Raw genomic sequence first — 21388 nt, 5'->3', positions numbered from 1 at the left:
TATGTATATGACAAAAGGTATCAAAATATACAATTTAAGTATGTCTATGCCCCCAGTAAAGCTGTCTAAAAAGTGGAGCAGAGAGAAATAAAACAAGAATGACAAAAGGTTGATATTTATTGAAGCTAGGCAATGAGTTCATGGGGGTTATACTATTCACTCTATTTTTTTATATGTTTTTAAATTCCCATAAGAAAAAGTTTTGGAATTCTGTCAATTTTTAAAATAGAAAAAAATAATTCAAGTTGTACTTACTTTCTATATGTATTATTATAATACTCTGCTTGGGTATAGCTGTCAGATTGGAAATCTGTAAAATGGACAGAAAGTATCTACATAAATTACAAACTGCACACAGCCTAGCAGCAATAGAAATATTAAGAATTGTTGAGAATGCCATTTTAATTTATTTATATGATTATCATTTCATCTTTTGTTTAGTCCTTAACAAATATATTTAATGTAGTTTAATAGAGACTGCATATGTATTTCCTATTTTAATGACAAGTATTTATTTCCCTATAATTTCCATAAAACTTCTCCCAAATATGATCTTAATGGTTATTAAACTTTAAAAAAAGAATACTACAGGTACAGAAGGAATGAATGTCTACATCTAAATGATACTAAATGAAATGAGTGCTTAGTTCTGAAATGTATACATTAGGGGCTTTAATCTTTTCTTAAACCTGATACTTTGATTTTAGAAATTATATTCTCTGTAGTTTTCTTCTTTAAGGATATTTTTCAACTTGAAATTGGAGTGACTGAAATTTTCCTTGTAATGCAACCTACAATCTAATTTTGCTAGACATCCCGCTGTTTTAAAGGGTGTGTTACAACTATGTGTTTCAAAAAATAATAATTAAGGTTAAGTGTTAGAGTAAAAGAGGTTCTTACCAAAGAGAAAAGTCAAGACTCAGGAAAATTTTTCTAGAGGATATAGCAACTGAATTAAGCCTTGAAGTGTCAAGAAAGACTTCATTAAGGGAGAAAGCATTCTTCAATGTGTAAGTGATCCAGGAAACACCGTTTTTTTAATGTTATTAATGGCTTAGAATGATAGCCTTGTCTACTGCCTAGCACAGAAATACTGAACTAACTATCTTTAACAGTTACTTTTATAATCTTATCAAGTAAGTCTAGGAAAATAGTGCAGTAATCAATTCCAGGACACATTAATGTTCAATAAAGAACATGCTAATATGCAAATGAGCCAAGCCCAATAACTGAAGGGTAGGGAACAAAACTAAACTGGGGACTGTCAAACTTTCAAATGGGTTAATGCTGTTTCCTTCTGAGCTATACTGAAGAAACTAAGTAAACACTACCCAGACATTATGCTAAATACACAGTCTTATTAGGAAATATTAGGCATAATTTTCAACTCATTAAGAGTTTGATTAAAGATATCCTGAGAAAATATGAAAAAAGAGCAGTTTTAATTAGACAAAATTGAATTTAATTGAAAAATATCATGTCACTAAGAAGGAGATTTACTATCTATTAGTAAAAAGATAAAATGATTATAAATACACAAGCACCTAACAATATAATTTCAAGATACATAAAATAACCACTGACAAAGCTACAGGTACAAATAGAATAATCAAAACTTATAGTTGCCCATTTTAAATTATCTCTCACAAAATAATAATAGGTGGACAAAATAAGAAAATTTGAGATTGATATATTTAAGAAAAACAAACTTGATCAAAAATACAGAACTTTATAACAAATTAAACATTCATTTCAAGCACAGATGGAATATTTCCCCAATATTGACCACATACTAGTTTCCAGACTCAAATTCCAAGGACTCAAGATCTAATACACTCTCTAACCACACTGCAACAAAATTTGAAGAAAAAGATAGCTGACAACATCCTAAGACTGGCAACAAAAATTATACAGCATAGTCATCCTTCAGTTAAAGAGAAAACAGTAAGAAACATCAACTGTTACAGCAGAAGACTACAGGTCAAAATTGGTGGGATGAAGATAAGACAGCAGGAAACTGTACTGTTGAACAAATCTGGACATGAACACTGAAAACAAAAGAGCTAATCTTTTAACTGAAAAAGAAAGGACACAGGGTAAATCCAAAGAAAAAAGGAAGGAAAATTAGGATAGAAGTCACTGAATACAGAACAAGAAAAGCAAAGAGAAATAAGAAAACCAAAAGCTGTTTCTCAGAAGAAAATATTAAAAAGACAGAACTCCTGGCAAAACCAGTCAAGGAGAGTTGGTGATGCAAAGTAACAAAATGCTTGAAATGAATGTTTAAGCTTGAAATGAATGTTCTATGAAATAACACAGAGAGTTTTTAAATTATAAAATATTACAAACTATATATATCAATATATTGAAAACTTAGAAGACATAGATGTTTTCCAGGAAAATAGCAAAATTGGCACAAAGTATACAAAAGTTGTAATAAACTAATGATAACTAGAAAAATTTGAATGGATTAATTAGTACCTCTCATAGAGAAAAAGGTAGAAAATCCAATCCAGGTTCTTTTTTTTCATTTTTTATCTGGAAATAATGTCAAACTTTCAGACCTGCCAGCATAGTACAAAGAACAATCACAAACTCTTCACCCATATCAACCTATTTTTCAGATTTTGTCCCATTTGTCCCATGAATTGCAATTTGTTCACAGCATGCTCACTTGCCATCTCTCCTCCTCCTCAGTGTAATTTATGTCTAAATACCTTAGCATGTATTTCCACAGAATAAGTTTATCCTCTTATGTAACCATGGTACATTTACCAACTTCGGTACATATTACATTAACACAATACTTTAATCTATGGACCATACTGCAGTTTTGACAATTAACCCAGTAACGTCCTTAGAGCATCCCCAGTCACCACCACCACCCCAAGTACAGACCTGAGTCTAACATCATGTCCTACATTTGTCATGTGCCTTCAGACTACTTTAACCTGGAATAGCCTTGGCCTTTATCTTATGTGGCAATTACATTTTTGAAGGACAGAGTCTTTTTATTTTTAAATAATATGGTCCTTATTCGGGGTCTGTGATGTTTCATCACCACCAGATTCAGGTGGCGTATTCCTGGCCATAACCCTTCACAAGTGACAGAGTGTCTTTCTCAGGGTATAACATACCAAAGTGGACGACCTCTATCTGTCCCAGCACTTGCAGTTCCACTTTCAGGTACTTCTCAAGAGAAATGAAAACTATGTCCACAAAAAGCCTTGTACAAAAATATCCCCAGTAGCTTTTATTCCTAATAGCCAAAAACTGGAAGCAGCCCAGATGTCCAACAACAGGAACACAAACCACAGTAGTATATTCAGACAATGTACTACTACTCACAATACAAAGGAACGAATTACTGATGAATAAAACATGGATAAATCTTAGAAACATTACACTAAGTCGAAGAAGCCAGACATAAGAATAAGTACTATATAAATCCACTTGGATGAAGTTCCAGAATGAGCAAAACTAACCCCTGGTGACAGAAATCAAATTACTTGTGGCTCTGGGAGATTCTCTAGAAAGGGACATGAGAGAACATTCTGCGGAGTTGGAAATGTTCTCTATCTTGGTGGTATGGGTTACACAAATGTATGCATTTGTCACACTGATCCAATAACTATATAGTAAACATATATGCATTTGACTGTATGCAAATTATCTCAACTTAAAAATATAGGTAACAAGAGTATTTTCCTCCCCAGCAACAACCAAATAGAAAATAAACTATTAGCTATAACAAAAATCATAAAATAACTTAGAAATTAACCTAAGAAAAATAATACACAACCATTTATAGAGAAAAATCTTCTCTGATAATGATTATACCTTGAAGAGATACATAAGATCTAGTAAATTCATGAATGGAATGCTAATGACAGCAATGTAAAGGCAGCAATTCTTCCCCAAGTAACTCATCGTCCAAATACACCATCTATCAAAATACCTGAAGGATCCCATTGTTCTAAATATGATATTGGAAAAAGTGATCCAAGAATAACTAAATTAACAAAAAAAGCAGAGGCATGTGTTTAACCCTGACAGATAATTAAATTTATTATAAAACCATTCTAATTAGACTGTAGTACTGGAAAAACAAAAAGACAGGCAACTGGAACAGAATACTCCTAAATGCTTTCTTCAATGAAGTTGCTCTTTAGAAGCAGCCTGCACACAAACTGCTCAATAAATACCCTTTGAATGGATGCATGAGTGACATCAGGCCTTCCTGAAGGCACCTGCTACATCATTAACTACTTAGAATTCATTTTAATGATGCTTTTAGAAACTAAAAATAAAGTGTTATATGGAAAAAAGGAAAAAGAATGAAATTAATAGTATTATATCATTTATGTAAATTTGTAAAACACATAAATAAAACGGTATTACTTTGGAAAAAACACACATCTAAATAAATACATGAAGGTTGACCAGAAGAACACATCAAATATACTCTCAAGTAAATGCCTAAAATGGGGGTGAATAGGAGTAAACTAAAGATAGAAGATAAAAAAGTAATGATGTAGAATGAAGCAAACAAGGGGCCCCATGAAGAATGTGGCATCAACTGTTTATGATGGATCTAATTCTAAGCATGTGCTATCTCAAAAAGAAAAAATAGTCGTGTTTTTGTCTTTTTAATTTGTCAAGACCTTAAAAGTACTCATCTAATTTTTACAAATAAAGAAACTAAAGCTCAGAAGTTAACTTGCCCAAAGTCACTCAATGTGTAACTGCTAACCTCCATCTATCTCTGTCTCTCCAAGCCTAAGATCTTTCAGTATTGCTATATTTCACATTTAATATTCTCTGGTCTACAGATTAAATGAAAACTGAGAAAATAGCACTGATCCATTCACTTGAGAATTGACATTAGTCAAAACTAGTTACAGCACAACAAAAATATCAGAACTATCATAAAGGAGGAGTAATGTTTATCCTCATTATTTAAATAGTGGCTACAAGTGATAAATATGAAGCTTTGCAGTGCAGTGGTGAGGTCAAGGACTTCAGAGTCAAGAGACCCAAGTGCTAATCTCAGGTGTCCCGTTTATTAGTTGTTATGTTGTTACAAATCACAAAACCTTTGTGCCTCAAAATCAATGCTATAAAACAATTCTTATGAGGAAAATGAAATAATGCACATGCTATGCTTAGCCTGGCATAAAATATGCACTCAAATGTTAGCTGTTATTATTAGTTATTATTGTCTTTTCTATTTCCTTTCACACTTATTAAATTCCAGAGTAGTATATACAAGTATTCTTAACTTCAACTTCATCCTCAGCCTGCTGAATTCTAATTTTTGCCCTCACTTTATCACCAAAATTGGTACAGTTGTGGCAGAATTTACCTTTTTGTATTTCTCTGCTGCATGTGGCACCTTTGACTACTGTTTCCACTTGAAAGCCTCTCTACTTGGCTTTTCACATTACACACTTCTGCTTCTCACCTGACTCTTCTGAGTCTCCTTTGATAAGGTGCTTCTGCTCACTACTTAAATTCTGTGCTTCCAGGGTTCTGTTCTGTCTTCCCTTTGCACTCAACAGCATATACTGGGATAGTTCATCTATTCTCATGGTTTTCACCTGATGACTACACAAAACATTTGGCCTTTATTACCCTTTCCCAACTGGTCCACTCCTTAAAGCCTTTCAATGACACCCTATATTAATGTTAAGAATGAAATAAGTTCATTTTAAGTTGAGTCCCTCTTCCTTCATGTTCCCAAATCAACTAAACCAAACCTGCACGCACTATCTTCCTCTTCCAGATGTCCTCTTCCTATATTCTTGATCTCGGTATGTGGTGCTGCTGTCCACCCAGTCCTCAAGTTAGAAACCTAAAAACATCCTTTACCCTCCCTCCCCCATCTCCAGTTCATCAAATTTCTGTAATCCATTTCCCCATCCCTTTTATGACTGCCTTAGCTCAAACCTAGAGCAACCTCCTAACAGAGCTCCCTAATTCCTATCACCTCTGCAAATCAATCCTTCACACCACTGCCAAAAACCTAACGGTAAATTATCAGACTGCCATTGCCCTGCTTAATACCTTATTTAGACTCTATATGACAAAATTCAAGCATCCCTGCACGGTATTTAAAGACCTCTGAAATTCTTTTATTGCCGAAGTCTTCAGCTTCATACTTCCTGCCACTCCTTGCCTCCCACTCTAAGCTTCAGCTCCAGAGAACTACTTGTAGTTCTTTTGTGTATACATACCATGGTGCCTCATGCTGTTCCCTCTTCCAAGAATGTTCTGCCCCTGCTTTGAGTCCGCACCATCCAAAACCTGGCTAAATTCTTATTATTCTTCTTTTTTCTGGGGACAGAAACCAGTTAGGGACTAGAAAACTTCTGATTCCCACAAGCTGGGGTCTGGTGGTCCTCCTCTGAATTCCATACAGCCCTTCAGCACATCTCTGTCTGAGCACTTACAACTCTGAGCTGAAATTAATTTTGTATGTCTGTTTCTCACACAACATTAAGCACCTCTAGGGCAGAAAACTCATGCCCCTGTTCTCAGCACAGGGATCTACTGAGTTCTTCCCTTGACTATGGACTGGAACAGCTTTTAAAAAAGGGAGAGCCCAGGAATCAGAGACTTCAAGGTAAAAGAAAGAACTGAACTAGGCAAAGAAAAATTGCTTCTTAAACGTAAGTACAAATCTAATTCCCAGCTCAGAAACACAGTGCCAGCCATTTTTAAATCAGGGTAGTGTGGTTAAAGTAATGCCCGGCCCACATACCAAAAAAGGCATTTCAGAAAAGATACCTACGTGAAACATAGAGATGGGAAAATACCACTTACCTTTTAGGTAAAAGTGAAAATTACAGTCTTTTGAACATTACTGGCTAAAAATTCGAAAAAATTAACAGAAGTTCTATGAAGTACTGAAAGACTTGTGGAGAATGGGTGAATTACATAGAAGCCACTTTGGTCAAAAATTGGTAATAAAACAAGACCAAAAGATGACTGGGTCTCCAGTGCCCTTACTTACTTAATAAGCACATCTGGTGCTCTTTATTTCAATCACAATCTATTTAAAAGACAGGTATTATTCATCTTTTATCAGCCTGGGGGCCCTTTGAGGTTGCTTCTCTTCTGCTAGATCCAACTGCTGAAAGAGCACCCCTTTCTCCTCCTGATTTGTGTTCTACTCGGCTGCCTCAGCAGCCCTGTCAATTCACATGGAACTGCACAGCTTAGCTGAAGAAAACTCTTACGTTAAAGTATTTGCTTGTAATCAAACCTTTGAATTTCAAAAGTCCTGATCTTTAATTTTCACTCTGATGTAGGATTAATCTTGGATTCTCTTAGCTTAAATATTCCACATCTCAGTATACTGGAGGACTGTTTCACTAAACTGGGCTGTAATTTCATGGGTCCAACATGGGGAAACAGTAATTAAACAACCTGATATGCTTTGTTTTTAAATTTTAACATACCATTAGAAATTCAGCCAATACCAACTGTCCTCAAAGCTGCTGGAAATAATTTTACACTAAACTTACTTAATAATGGTGTATTTTAAGAAATTACATAAGGCATATTTACCCTATGAAACTCAAGTCACAATACCTTTGCTACCTTAATTTTCAATTTGAAACTACAAAGATAGTCCCCAAATAAATTACTAGCAGGCTAACAGGTTAGCTGTGCTACAAAAGAAAACCTATCTAAGGAACAGTGGAAAATAAAGCTACAAAAGCAGGCTTTAACTTGAAGGTTTAAATTTTTACCTTTCGGGCAAAAGGAAACCTTTTAAATATGTTTTAGCAAGGCACTGACATAATCAAAGTTATGCTAGTAAGGCAGATCTAGTGGCATTGTATAGAATGAAGGCTTTAAGTATGAGGCTATTCTAGCCTCTTCTGTCTCTTGCTACCAAATATGTGAGATGTTCCACCTACCAGCTCTCTAAGTACCTTCTATTTCCACTACCAAAAGCTCATCAATCACTTCCCTCTTTGGAAAACAAGGCCCTTTTCTCAGTTTTCAAGCTCTGCAGCCTTACCTGAGATGTTTTATATTGCTGACCAGTCAAATGACCTCCTTAAACCTCTTTCCATCTGTCTTCAACCAGTTTCCTCCTTCCTTTAAGAGCTTTCCTTTGTTTGGCACCTTTTTTTATTCTACGTATCTGCAGAGGCTCCACGTTCTGTTCAGTCAACTGTTCTGTTTCAAAGATGGTCCCCCTCCATGAAAACAATTCCAGCCCAAAGCTCAGCTGCACTGAAGACTGCCATTTTAAGTGCCTGTAGAATGTCTCCACTTGGTTATTTCACTCACCTCAATTAACAGCTCCTTCTTTCAAACCTTTTGCGATGCCGTCATTTCTTTTTGAGCACCTCCAATTCTTCTAGCAGCTCAAGTTAAAACTGTTTTTTTCTTTCAAATTTATTTCACAGGTTCATAATTTTAGACCATAGAATGTATTCTCTCAACCACAGAAGACTCCAAGAAAGCAGCTACTTTGTTTTGTCCACCAGAATCCTGCACAGAATGGCCCTAGGGCCTATCTCTTGACCTTAAGATGGATGACAGAAAGAGGGTTGTTGAAGAGGCAAACTAAAACCCAGTTCTTCTGACTCCTAGCCCAGTGCTATTTCTACTGTACTGCCCTGCCACCTTGCCACTCTATCCCCAAGCCAGATCATTTACTTCCTCAAAATCTCTGCTCAGTGCACCCTCTTCACTTCTACTGACAAGTCCTTGTTATGACAAACCTCAATTACTCCAATTACTTTTTATTTAGTATTCACCCCTCCAAATCTCTCTCTCCTCTGACACACCTAGCACAGTGATGTCAAAATAACATTCTCAAAACACTACTTCTCTTGCTGGCTGTTATTTCCTAATTCCTTCACTTTGCTCGCAAAACATACTACGATCTCCAAGATAAAGCTTTCACTGTCCTGAATGGACAGTATCCTTCCCAACCATACCAAATGCATTATCTCTTTTATTCATAACTTTTTACTTCACAATTAAGTACTATCTGCCCACTACAGATAGACATACACACACACACAAAGTAGGGAAAAGCCATTATTCATATTACAAGCACTAGTACATCTCATTTCAGTTCACGAAGCCCCCGTCTTCCACAGAAGCAATGTTTACAAAGTACACATCATTATGCTTGAACTTAAGTCTTCCTGACAACGCCAGTCCTAATTTTTCCCTTTTTGAAGCACCTACTAAACAATTCAGCCTTTTTGTGTTGTTTACTAATGTTCAAATCAGATCTTAGAATGTTAAAAGTACAAAAAGAAAAAAGAAAAACCTCAGAATTCATCTAATCTGGCACTAATGACAGGAATGCACAAAAGAATATCCTCCAAATTACTGAGATAGAATCTTCAAGGTAAGAGTCCTTGGCACATGTATTTTTTGAAAAGCTTCATAAATAATTTCAATGCCCACTCTTTGCTGAGTCCCATTTTTAGAAAAGAAAAATGACACACAAAGAAAAGGTAAAGAAATGGCTGGCACAGAGCAGTGGTTAAGAACACAGGCTCAGGCTCAACCTGTTTGGGTTCTGGCTTGTTGCTTACTAGCTGTGACAACTTGGCCAGCTGATTTACTTCTTCGTGCCTCCCTCTCTTCATCTTTAAAACAGGCATCTATCTCAAAGAGTCATAATAAAGATAAAATGAGTTGCTGCATACAGAGCACTTAGAATATAAATAAGTGCCCAATATTCACCATTAATAATGCAAAGGAAGGATTACAGCCAAGCTCTGACATAGTTTTATGCCCTTTCCACTACACTAGGACCTACGTATTGACAATCAGCTTGTACACTCTTAGGGACAGAACTCATCTCCTGCTTCTTCAGTATCCCCCACCACACCAAATACATTATTGGTAACCAAATAATATTTTGAACAAATTTATGGGACCCTATTTCTGAATTCTGACATCTCAGCCATCCTACCTCTACCAAAGTACCCAGAGTAAATAAATAATAATAACTTATACAGTAGTATTTATTAGGGCAAGGCACTGTTTTAAGCACTTCACATATTTTCTCCTGTTAGATTACAAATTCTCTATAACATGAAATGCAAAATTAGCTTAGTACCTATGAGCCACTTCACTGCTATAAAACACTTTCTAGTAAAGCTAGGTGTTACATTTATGTAAAATATAAAATGATTTAACTAGAGCGTCATTAAAAAAACAAAGATCTAAAATAAAATTATACCTTCTTTCAAAAAAATCTGCACTTTGAAACAAGTTTATCCCACTAGATTAACATTCTCACACAGTAAATACGCAAAAGTAATTTCCCATTTCCTTGTGACATGTATAATTTAATTTGTGAAACTACTTTAAAATATGGCCTCGAAAAACAAAGCAGATAACATAAAACTGGCACTAAAGTACATCTGCAACATGTATGTTTCAAATCGAGTATTTTGTTTCTTTCTAGTTATGTCTAAACTACTAAACAGAAGTACTTCATATATACATATAAATGCTTCTACCTGAAGGCTTGTGAGAATAATAAAGCACTTACACTTTTATAAATTTCTCTCTTTTCACTACCAACACTAAAATGTTAGCTCTACATATTGACTCATTTCTCTATTCAGACTTGAGAATTTCACAATTTAGAAATTCATGAATAAATGAAAATGAAATAACCAATGCCTATAGGCACATTAGTTGCTGGAATCTTGTTTTTTCCATTTTCTGCCAAACTTTACTACCTGCATCCATTCCAATATAGCCTCAAATATTTAATAATCTAAATAGGTTGTTATGAAACACATCCAGCTCTTCTAAAAATAATTCACAGGACATTATAAATAAATAATTTGCCATTTTTTATTGGACACAAGCTTTCAAGTTTTACATGGAGACGTCATCCCTTCCCATCACGGTTTCTTTCACAGACCTTCTCCTATTTTGGCAATCTGCCTTCATTCCAACTTGTCTGAAGAGATGTGACACTGTTAACAACCCAACACCTCTTTTAAGTAAGAGACCTTTCTCTGGATTGTATATCCCAAAGGGAAAACAAACTTTTCTTCCCAAAGGTTTTCACATAGTTCCGCAGGACTATTTTTTTAATTAAGATATAATTGACACATAATATTCTATTAGTTTCAGGTATACGACATAATAATTCAGTATTTGTATATATTTCGATATGATCACCACAAAAGTCTAGTTAGCATTGCTCACCACACAGTTAACAATTTTTTTCTTATGATGAGAACTTTTAAAATCTACTCTTTGAGCAACTTTCAAATATGAAATACAGTATTATGATCTACAGTTATGTATCTATGAACATTACATCCCCAGGACAAGGAAGAATATTTTAAAAAAAGAAAGTCATCAAATGATTTGGAGAAAAGGGATTATTTTATTTATTTTGAATATTTATTATTTTATTCAGAAAAGTAGATTTACAGTCTTAAAAAAGTTATAGAAACAAAACAAGGAATTCTTTATTTCTCCAAAATTTATTTCTACAAAAAAATTTCTCCAAATAAAGAGTTGGGATTTTTCTAATCACTACCTTAAAAATGAAAAAACTGCTTATATTTTTTTGAGTTTATTTTTCTGCTCACTTATGCATATTAACAAATGAGCAAGAAACCAGAAAACTCATCAGAAAAAAGGCAAAATAAAGGGTACAGAAATAAAACCACAAACAAAGAAATAAACCTCTGAAGTCAAAGAAAATGGTGTCACTCACAGAAAAATTACTGCTAAAGCCGAAAGGCCAAAAAAACCAGACCACCCTAATTTACAAATCTATGGAGTCTCTCCTAGTTGTGACTCCTAGTGACTGCCACTTCAAGGTTCCTGCCTCAAGTCTGTTCCTTCCAATCCACTCTAGCCCCACACTGATCTAATTAAAAGATCAATCTGGCCTCACTCTCCTGTTCTCCAATTTAAACTATTTCACTAGCTCATCCTCTCAAGTTAAAAACAAAGTTCATCTGCACAATAATCAATTCCCTTCAAAACCTGGCTCTAGCCTTTTCTCATCTCTCCCCACATATACTCTAGGTAAGCCAACAGGAATCTTCCCTCTGCTGGAAACAAAATTCTCCCATCTTTAACTACCCATCCTGCATAACATTTTACGGTGAGAACTGAGGCTCGTAGAAATAACTTGTCCAAGGATGTACAGCTAGTGATAGAATCATATCTAGATTACAAATTCTTCCCTTGGTGTATATATGTTTGAGAACTGTTTAAATGTCAGACTGTTCTCATTAGCTCAAAATACGAGCTTCTCCAAGATAATCCTCTAGGTACACGGAAGAAAATAGGTTTTTTACTCTTAAAAAAATTAATTAAACCACTCTGCTGAGAGATGTGGATAATGGAGAAGACGTCATGTGTGGAGGTAGAGAGTATATTGGAAATCTCTGTATCTTCTGCTCAACTCTGCTGCAAATGTAAAGTTGTTCTAAAAAATAAAGTCCACTTTTTAAAAAATTAATTAAACTTTACTAAGAATAATCTAAGGATTCATACTTGTTCTGAAGGTCAGCTGGTCACTCATCAATGATTGCAAGGACTATACAGTTGGAAGCTCAGCAAAGAGGGGAAGTTCCACAAACCATGGGGTTTACTTCCAGCACATTGTGATGCACTGTAGTTTATGTGAGCCCTATTAAGTAGACTTATGAATTGTTATTTAGCTTTGCCTAAACTGTCACAACATGGACAAGCAGCTTTGAAAAAATTCCTACAAAGACTGCAAAGATAATGATGCAAGCACAAAGCCAGCAAGAAAATAACAGGTCTAAGACTCCTAACCAGAACAAACCATTCTTCATCTACATTTTGATGTAAAAGAATCTAGTCAGTCAATCACACAGCTCACACCACAAATTATTACTTTTTTAATGAGAGCAAAAAGGTACTGTTAAATGAAAATATTAGATTGCTTATTTTCTTAAACATGTAATTTGTGTAATTTATTACATATATGCATATATACTAGCATCTTTATACTAATATGTTGGCACATATAAGTTAAAAGTAAGCGCATATTAAAGGTACATGCACAAAGTTTAACTAATTGGTGGACACACTCAAAAAATTTTGAAAATCCACTGCTTAAGGCCCAGATCAAGTTTTTTTCTCTTCAAGGTGATGAACAATAATCCCAGTTTGCCAGGACCTAAGCGGGAGATATATTAAGCCGCATAGTAGCTACCCAGAGATGACCAAATCCTAATCCCTCAATGTGTTCCCATACATGGTATAAAGGTCATTGCAGATGGACTAAATTAAGGATTTTGAGATGGGGAGATAATCCTGGATTGTCTAGATGGGCCCAACATAATCACAAGAATCCTTGTAAATAAAAGGAGACAGGAGGAGAATCAGAGTCATTAGTAGACTTGAAGTCTAAAGCAAGAGGTTGGAATCATGCAAGGAAGGAGCCACAAAATGCAGGCAGCCCCTCAGAGCTGAAAAAGTCAACAAGTTCTTCCCCTCAGAGCCTCAAGAAAGAACCAGGTGCTCTGATTTCAAACTAAACTACAAAGCTATATTAATCAAAACAGTATGGTACTGGCACAAATACAGACACATAGATCAACGGAACGGAAATAAACTCATGTTTACCTAGTCATTTAATCTACAACAAAGGAAGCAAGAATACACAATGGGGAAAGGGCAGTCTCTTCACTAAGCTGGACAGCCACACACAAAAGAATTAAATTGGACCACTTTCTTATGCTATACACAAAAATAAACCCAGAATGGATTAAAGACCAAAATGTAAGACCTAAAGCCATAAAACTCCTGGAAGAAAATAAAGGCAGTAAAATCTTAAACATCAACATTAGCAATTTTTTTCTGGATATATCTTTGCAGGCAAGAGAAACAAGAACAAAAATAAACAAGTGGGACTACAGAAAAATAAAAAGCTTCTGCACAGTTAATGAAACCATCAACAAAATAAAAGGCAACCTATTGAATGGGAGAAGATATTTGCAAGTGACATATCCAGTAAGGGTCTAACTAAAATATGTAAAAAGCTTTTTCTACTCAACAAAATAATCCAATTAAAAAATGGGCAGAAGGACCTGAGTAGACATTGTCCAAAGAAGACATACGGATGGCCACAGACACATGAAAAGATGCTCAACATCACAAATCATCAGGGAAATGCAAATCAAACCCACAATGAGATGTCACCTCACCATTCAGAATGGCAAGTATCAAAAAGACAAGGAATAACACATGTTGGCAAGGATGTGAAAAAAAAGAGGGAACACTTGTGCACTGTTAATGGAAAAGTTAAACTAGTGCAGCCACTATGGAAAACAGTATGGAGGGTCCCCCAAACACTAAAAATAGAAATACCATATAATCTAGTAATTCTACTTCTGGGTATTTACCCAAAGAAAACAAAAATACTACTTTGAAAAGATATATGCACCTCTATGATAATTACAGCATCATTTCCAATAGCTAAGATATGAAAACAACAAGTGCCCATCAACAGATGAATGGGTAAAGATGTAGTACATATACACAAAGAAATATTACTCAGCCATAGCAAAGAAATATTGCCATCTATTACAACAGGAAGAGACCCAGAAAATATGCTAAGTCAAGTAAGTCAAAGAAAAACAAACACCATTATGACTTCACTTACATCTGGAATCTAAAAAACAAAACAAATGAACAAACTAAAACCCAGAAACAGACCCATAAATATAGAGAAGAAACTGGTGGTTTCAGAAAGGAACAAAACTTTCAATTATAAAGTACATGAGTCACAGGATGAAAGGTAAACATAGGGAATATAATCAATAATACTGTAGTAACTTTGTATGGTGACAGATGGTAACTACACTTATCATGGTGAGCATTTTGTAATGTATATAAATTCTGAATCACTGAATCACTGTTTTTCACCTGAAAAAGATATTATTAACTATACTTCTATTAAAAAAAAAAAAGGAAGAGCCTTGACTTCAGCTCAGTTAAGACTTACTTTGTACTTCTGACCCCCAGAGCTATAAGATAATAAATTTGTGCTGTTTTAAGCCACTAAATTTTTGGTAACTTGTTAGCGCAGCAATAGGAAACCAATACAGGAGATCCTGAGCTGTGGGATTTTCACTGCTGAAAGCAGGATTAGTTAGTGACCTTATTGTTAGGTTTTCAATGCCCATAACAATATCTGGTACATAGTTTAAGTATGAGAAAAATCTTTTGAGTAATTTTATGATGAAATATATAGATGATATACCCTGATTTACAAAGATCTGTCTTATGTATTATCTTACTTCATCTTCCTAACAACACTGTGAGATACGAATGAATGAGTTTTCCCACTTTTAGGATATAAGAATTAAGGTTCAAAGAAATTATATTTCTTTATCCAAGGATATATCCAGTAAGTGATGCAGGCATATCTAGAATAAAGATCTTGTGACCCACAGTCAAAGGATCATAGCAGTCAGGCTCCTCTGCTATGAGGCAGGTTGCCTAGCTTCAAATCCAAGCTCCAAAACTTAACAGCTGCTTAACCTTAGCCAAATTACTTAACTTCTCCCTTAACTATAAAATGCAAAATGAGGCTAACATTTTACATATCTCACAGAGGATTTCATAAAGATTAAAGGTGCTAAAATGTGTACACACCACAGGCTTAACACAGCTGACAATATTAGCTATCATTATTACTCTTGTGCTGCAGCTGTATTACATTTATGCCTAGAATACTCTGAACTACTTTCTAAGGAATCACATAAAGCATGCAAAAGTAAAATACCAACAAGAATGAATAAGATGGATAGGATGGGTTTTCTGTGAAAGTAACCTAAGGTTAGGACTTCAGGTTGGAAAGACAAAAGGAGACAGGAGACATAACCAAGATCTATCTTCAAATGTTAGAGCATAAATAAGGCAATAACAAAATTCAATAACTGGTAGGATGAGTGGGGAGAACCTTAGAATGAGGGTATTATAGTATAAACATATAGCACTCATAAATTTACAAAATGGTACAGCTTAAAAAAGAAATGGATCACCTAATTTCGAGATAATTTATGAATGACAGACAAGACAAAAATGGCTACTAAGACTTGAGGGGCTTCTGCAAACCTTCTGTATAACCTTACAATGGCTCTAAGTATCCATATCTGCAGATGTTGGGACACAACATGGGGACCAGATAATAGAAAGAGTTAGACCTCCAGCTTAGTCACTACCAGAATTTCAGTATTTCAATTTCACAAAGTAGAAGAGTCTCAAAAGACAAAACATACCCTTCATCAATCACCACCTCACACCCTAGTCTTTCCCAATTTCATCATAAGCCAAAAGAGTCTCAAGCCTAAATATCCTATTTTAATGCTTTTTAATGACTTCAGCGAAAAAATCATTAAAATGCCCCTACATTTGGCAGTCCAAGCGATTCACAAAAAAACACTAAACCAATTGTTTGTTAAAGTTTCTTAGACTTTTCACTCTTAAATTCTCAACATCCATTTTTCACCAGGGGAGTCAACAAAGTTCACAGAACTTTATGACTATTATTTTCAATACTAGGCTGAATGATTTTTTTTTCTCTCACAGGCCATGATCTCCTCACTACTGCCAGTGAATAAAGTTGAGAAACCATAGTGAGGTTAGCTTAAACAAAAGAAAGCCAGAAATTAACACAAAGTAGCAGAAGCATGTGTCTTGCCAATGGGTTTCAGTCCTGGGCAAGTTCACTATGGATTCAGTGTGACCAAAGGAATGACAGTAGAACGTTCTTGGGGTGAAAGGGTTATACCCAACTTTATTTCCACGGTGGCAGGTCAATCACTAAAATCCTGTTCACTCAGAGCAAGTCTGAATGCAGCAAGCCGGTCTCTGCCTCTGGGTCTCTTGGCCCACACAGCCATCCTCTGGTCTCTCTACCCACACAGCCTTTTCAGTCTCTGTCCTCGGCACTGCCACCACTCCAGCCTCTGCTCTGCTCTCCTGCAGCCTTGCAGCCATGCCACCATGTTGCCCAGAGCACTGGGCATGGCTCTTTATATAAAGTCAGTAACAGCGCATTGCTCACACGTGTGTGTAGTGAGCTAGCCAACCAGGGCCAGGTGACAATCAGGGCCACAGGAACCTTCATTTTATCCACACATGGTTAATTCAAATCCACAAATGATTTTAACACCCACATTGTAATGCCTGATTTCATCTCCAGCATTCAATTAAATTTTGAAAAGTTAAAAACAAAAAAAGTTTAAGGGTAAGAAACATGCAACAAGGCTACAAGCTAGAGCTTCAAGATCAAATGTACAGTAGAGTGAATAAAGAAATACGATATTATATAATTATCTAATTATTTCCACCACAGAAAAGAATTATGTGACATAATTATAATATAACAAAGTGAGATGCTATTGCTAAACATAACCATATATAAATGTATCAAATCAACATTTGTGCACCTTAAAATTTACATAATGTTAAATATCAGTATATTAAAAAAGAAAATCAGAAATAGTGATGCATTTTAAACTTGAATAAACTGTGTAACTTTTTTGCCCTATCAGCCATTTCGGGAAGTGCTGATGAAGCATAAAATGGTCTAAAGACGGGCAAGATGAAGGAGGAGGAGGAAAGATATGTAATCTACAAATAACTAAGCAGCCCCCAGAAAGAGGTGGATATTATACAAGGTTTCGGTATTTCACCCACAAATTTAAATTTAAAATGGGGTGAGTGGACTCACCTCCTACATGCACTTCTTGGTACTCAACATGATACTAAAAAGTAGAAGGCGGGAATGACTTTAGTCATATTAAAAGGGTTTGGGATGATAGGCAAGAGGCCAAATTTCTTGTTCTCTAAAACTAACAACCTTCCAATCAAATTCCTCAGCCAGGCAAGTACTTTCTTTTCCTCTTATTTATGTATTCTTCATGTGAGCAACAACTCGACAACTTCAGTATCTTTGGAACCCATTAGGCATCCACAAAAATGAAAATTTTGTTGGTGTTTTGCAGAAATAAGCTAAACAAGAAACTTAGTTTATCTATATTTTAATAAAATGAACAGCAAATCACTTTAACTGAAAAAGCACCTCTGAAGAAATTCTCTGGGAGTAAAGAATGGCTTTTCCAAGTACAATAAGAGACCTTTGACAAACTCTCTTCTCCTCAAAAATGCTCAAATGTGCCTGGGAATAACAAACTCCATAAACCTTAGAGACAAAGCACTCTTCCCGCCTTCAAAATACGGGGCTGAATCCTCCCATTACTAGGAACACTACCCAAGCCACACACCAGAAACCACCTTACACGCTACACCGAAGGCGCTCTCTCTACTAAACCAGCAGCTTCCCATCATCTACCCCTGCAAGGGCGCCTCATAACGCACCCCAAAGTTTCCAAGAGCAGCCCCAAGTGCACTCGAGGCCAGAGACTGTGCGAGAAACAGCCAAAACTAACTTGCACGTTACTATCACCCTCCGGACAACACGCTTTTAAACTCGCACGTCCGGACCATACCCCATCCGACCTGCATGCCCTCACCATGCTGGGAAGGCAGGGAGCTGGTAGTAAACTCAAGAGCGTTGGCTAGCTGGACACCACCCGAAGACCCCATGGGCTCCAAGAGGCAGAGTAACGGAGCATGAAGCACTCAGGTGCTCCTTTCCACCCAGGTTCCTTCCTCTGCCACTCGGTCTCAGAAAATTCCAAAACACACCATGAAAATCTCAGCACCGAGTGTTGCCAGGCCAGCCTTGGGAGAGCCGCGAAGTAATCGGTTTGTCGCTTCTTCTTAGGGGCCTTGGAGACCTAAAAGCCAGGAGGATTTGGGGGTGTGACCCGCTGCTCCCTTCCCCGGTCACGGGAGGCTCCCGTGCTGCCGCGGTTACTCACCAGACGAGGGAGCACAGAGAGAGGCAGGAGACCAGGGCCAGGGCCCGCCGGTACTTCTTCATCTTCTCCTCCTTCCCCCTGCCAGAAGGCGGCACATCCTCCCGGCAGCCGCTACCGCCGAGGCCAAGATGGAGGAACCGGAGCAGGAGCGCGAGGATGGGACCGAGAGTTCGCAGGGCCCTGGCGCTGGGGGAGCGACTCCTCCGCGGCTCGCGGGCTGGGCTCCCTCCCCACGGGGCCCACAGCGGCGCCGACGAGGGCGCTTCACGGCAGAGGCCCGGGGACCGCCGCTGCTGCCGCAGCCGCCGGCTCGCCCGCGCCCACCTCCTCCAGCCGCCGCTGCAGCCACTGCCGCCCCATGTCCCCCCCGCCCGCCCCGGCTCTCGCTCCGTGCTGCCGGCGACCAACGGCCGCTGCTTACTCGCCGCTCAACAGCCAATCGCCGGCGGGGCCGCGACACCTCACACTCCGCTGAGCTGGAAGGGGACGCGTCACCCACGTCCCGCGGCGCTCGCACCCCACCAGCCTCCGCGCGGACACGCCCCCTAGTCGTCCGGGCGGAGGAGCCGGCCACAGGCAGCCTCAAAGCGCGAGGGCCAGCGTCGCCGCGCCCCTCCCGCTGCAAGCCCCGCCCAATCAGGAAGTCGGAGAGAACCCCGTGACCCTCAGCCCCGGTCCTCGCGCGGCCCGGCCCTTCGCCCGGGCGCGCCGAGTGCGCGCAAGGGCCCTCGGGAGTTGTAGTTTGCCCTTCGGCAGCCCCCTTCCCTCTCCCCATACCCCATGGAGTCGCGGTTTTGATGGAGCGGCCTGTAGTTCCGCCTCTCATGGCAAGACTGACCAACTTTGGAATTTAAACTGCTTTCCTCTCTGGAGCACAGTTCGTGGGGCGGCTTAGAACGACGGTGGAAAAAAAAAGCTATATTAATGAAATTTAAAGGGCGCTTTCCAGGTGTCGACCTCCCGGCCCTTCGAGTTAGGCGCTGATTGGCAGGCGGAAGGGGGTGCGCCAAGGTTTCCTCTCGCCTGATTGGTTGGGAAGGAAAGTCTTCAACTTTTTCCCTGTCTCTGGGAGAATTTCGCCTTCTGCCTGGTTCCTTCCTCGGGGTCGGTCGAGGGGGCTCCGTTCCGCCCCGTGCGTGACGCGGGACGCCGGAAGGTTAAGCTGCGGCTCCCGTTGAGGGAACTCCGGTCGTGCAGTTCACTGAAAGCGGGGAAGTCAGCGGCGTGCACGCCTACTGCGAGTCCGGGACTGGGAGGTGGCCGCTTCTCAACCCTTAGTAACAAGCTATGTGCCCACCCAGATTTATATGCCACCGATGCCTATAAAGGTCCCTAAGAAGGTGCTATTGGGACCTTTCACCTGAAAGTCCAAAATGACCGCTTTTCTTCCCAAGCGCTCCTTGACAGCTCTCTTCTCTTAGAAAAGAGTACAGAAGAGGCACAGCTTTCTCACCGAGACGACGACTTTGGGCCTCTGTCTCTGGTGATACGTTCGTTTCGGACTCTGACACGAAGAGGGAAGTTAGTTGCTACTGAGGGATATTTCGTTTATTAGATCTAAGAAGTGAAAATGTATAACTCAGTGGGGTTTCTCTTTTTGCCTTGGCCGTCAGGAGGCTCAGAACTGTCTTCCCCAGAGAACAGCCAGACAAACGGAGTGAATGCTCCAATTGTCTGGTGTCGTGGAACGCATAATAACGTTTAGTGTAAAAAAATGTTTGAAGCAGGTGTTATTAAAGCATGGGTCATTTATTGCCCATGTGGTCACAGAGGTGGGGGGGAAACCTCAGTAAAATACCCATCTAATGCCTAATTTTGAGCCATGCAATTTATGAACCTTCTAAATTGAATTGGCTGTTATTTAAATTCCCAGTTAATTGAATGATTTGATGCACTCTAAAATTCTAACAGTAAGTCAATTGTTAACGGAAAAACTTTGTTTTAAAGAAGTTCACCCTAAACTAATTTTCAAGCAATAGTTAGGTAACACAGTTCAAATGATCTGTCGATGTCACTCTTAGTATATGACAGTGATAAAATCCTTTCATCTCTATTTCTCATAGCAGTAGGGGGCAAGCATTTATTTGGTCCAAGAGCAGTATCAAATGATTAACGTGCAAGTTAAAAGGAAGGTTAGGGGCATTAGAAGGATGGGGATTATTTGACATTCTTTACCATATTCTTTACCATACCTTTTCCCTTCACTCTAGGAACTAAGTACTCAGGATAGGGAACAAGTTGTTCTCATCTAATCCTCAGTAGGTCACAGCCAAGGAAGTCCTATTAGAATACATGCTTATGTCAAGTCTAGCAAGTTATCAGGTGCCTCTTCCATCGTATCCTTCAGACTCCAAAAGCACAAGCCACCCACTGCTTCTACAGCAAGTCCTTGCTATGATCTTTGGGAATATACAACTAGTATACAGACTTTTTCTTTTCTTTCTTCCTTTCTTTCTTTCATCCCTTCTAACTTTTTTCTACAGTTGGAGTTT

General features: G+C 38.2%; 1 protein-coding gene across 4 annotated transcripts in view; it reads right to left on the bottom strand.

The window, feature by feature from the left end:
* The window catches only part of SUCO (SUN domain containing ossification factor), a 102577-nt gene extending 83327 nt beyond the window's left edge, over positions 1-19250 (bottom strand). For 3 of the 4 annotated variants that reach the window (XM_036918465.2, XM_036918467.2, XM_036918470.2), the window contains exon 1: positions 18897-19249. In XM_036918465.2, coding sequence (XP_036774360.2) covers positions 18897-18958 — 62 coding nt within the window. In that variant the 5' untranslated portion in view covers positions 18959-19249. Of the gene's footprint in view, positions 1-18896 lie in introns of all 4 variants that reach the window. The other variant, XR_008999344.1, reaches the window with a different exon arrangement.
* Between the last annotated feature and the right edge of the window lie 2138 nt (positions 19251-21388).

Source organism: Manis pentadactyla, chromosome 9 (assembly GCF_030020395.1).
Source record: "Manis pentadactyla isolate mManPen7 chromosome 9, mManPen7.hap1, whole genome shotgun sequence".
NCBI classification, from domain to species: domain Eukaryota; kingdom Metazoa; phylum Chordata; class Mammalia; order Pholidota; family Manidae; genus Manis; species Manis pentadactyla.
Note: the sequence above shows the minus strand (reverse complement) of the source record. Positions and strands in the feature narration are given on the sequence as shown.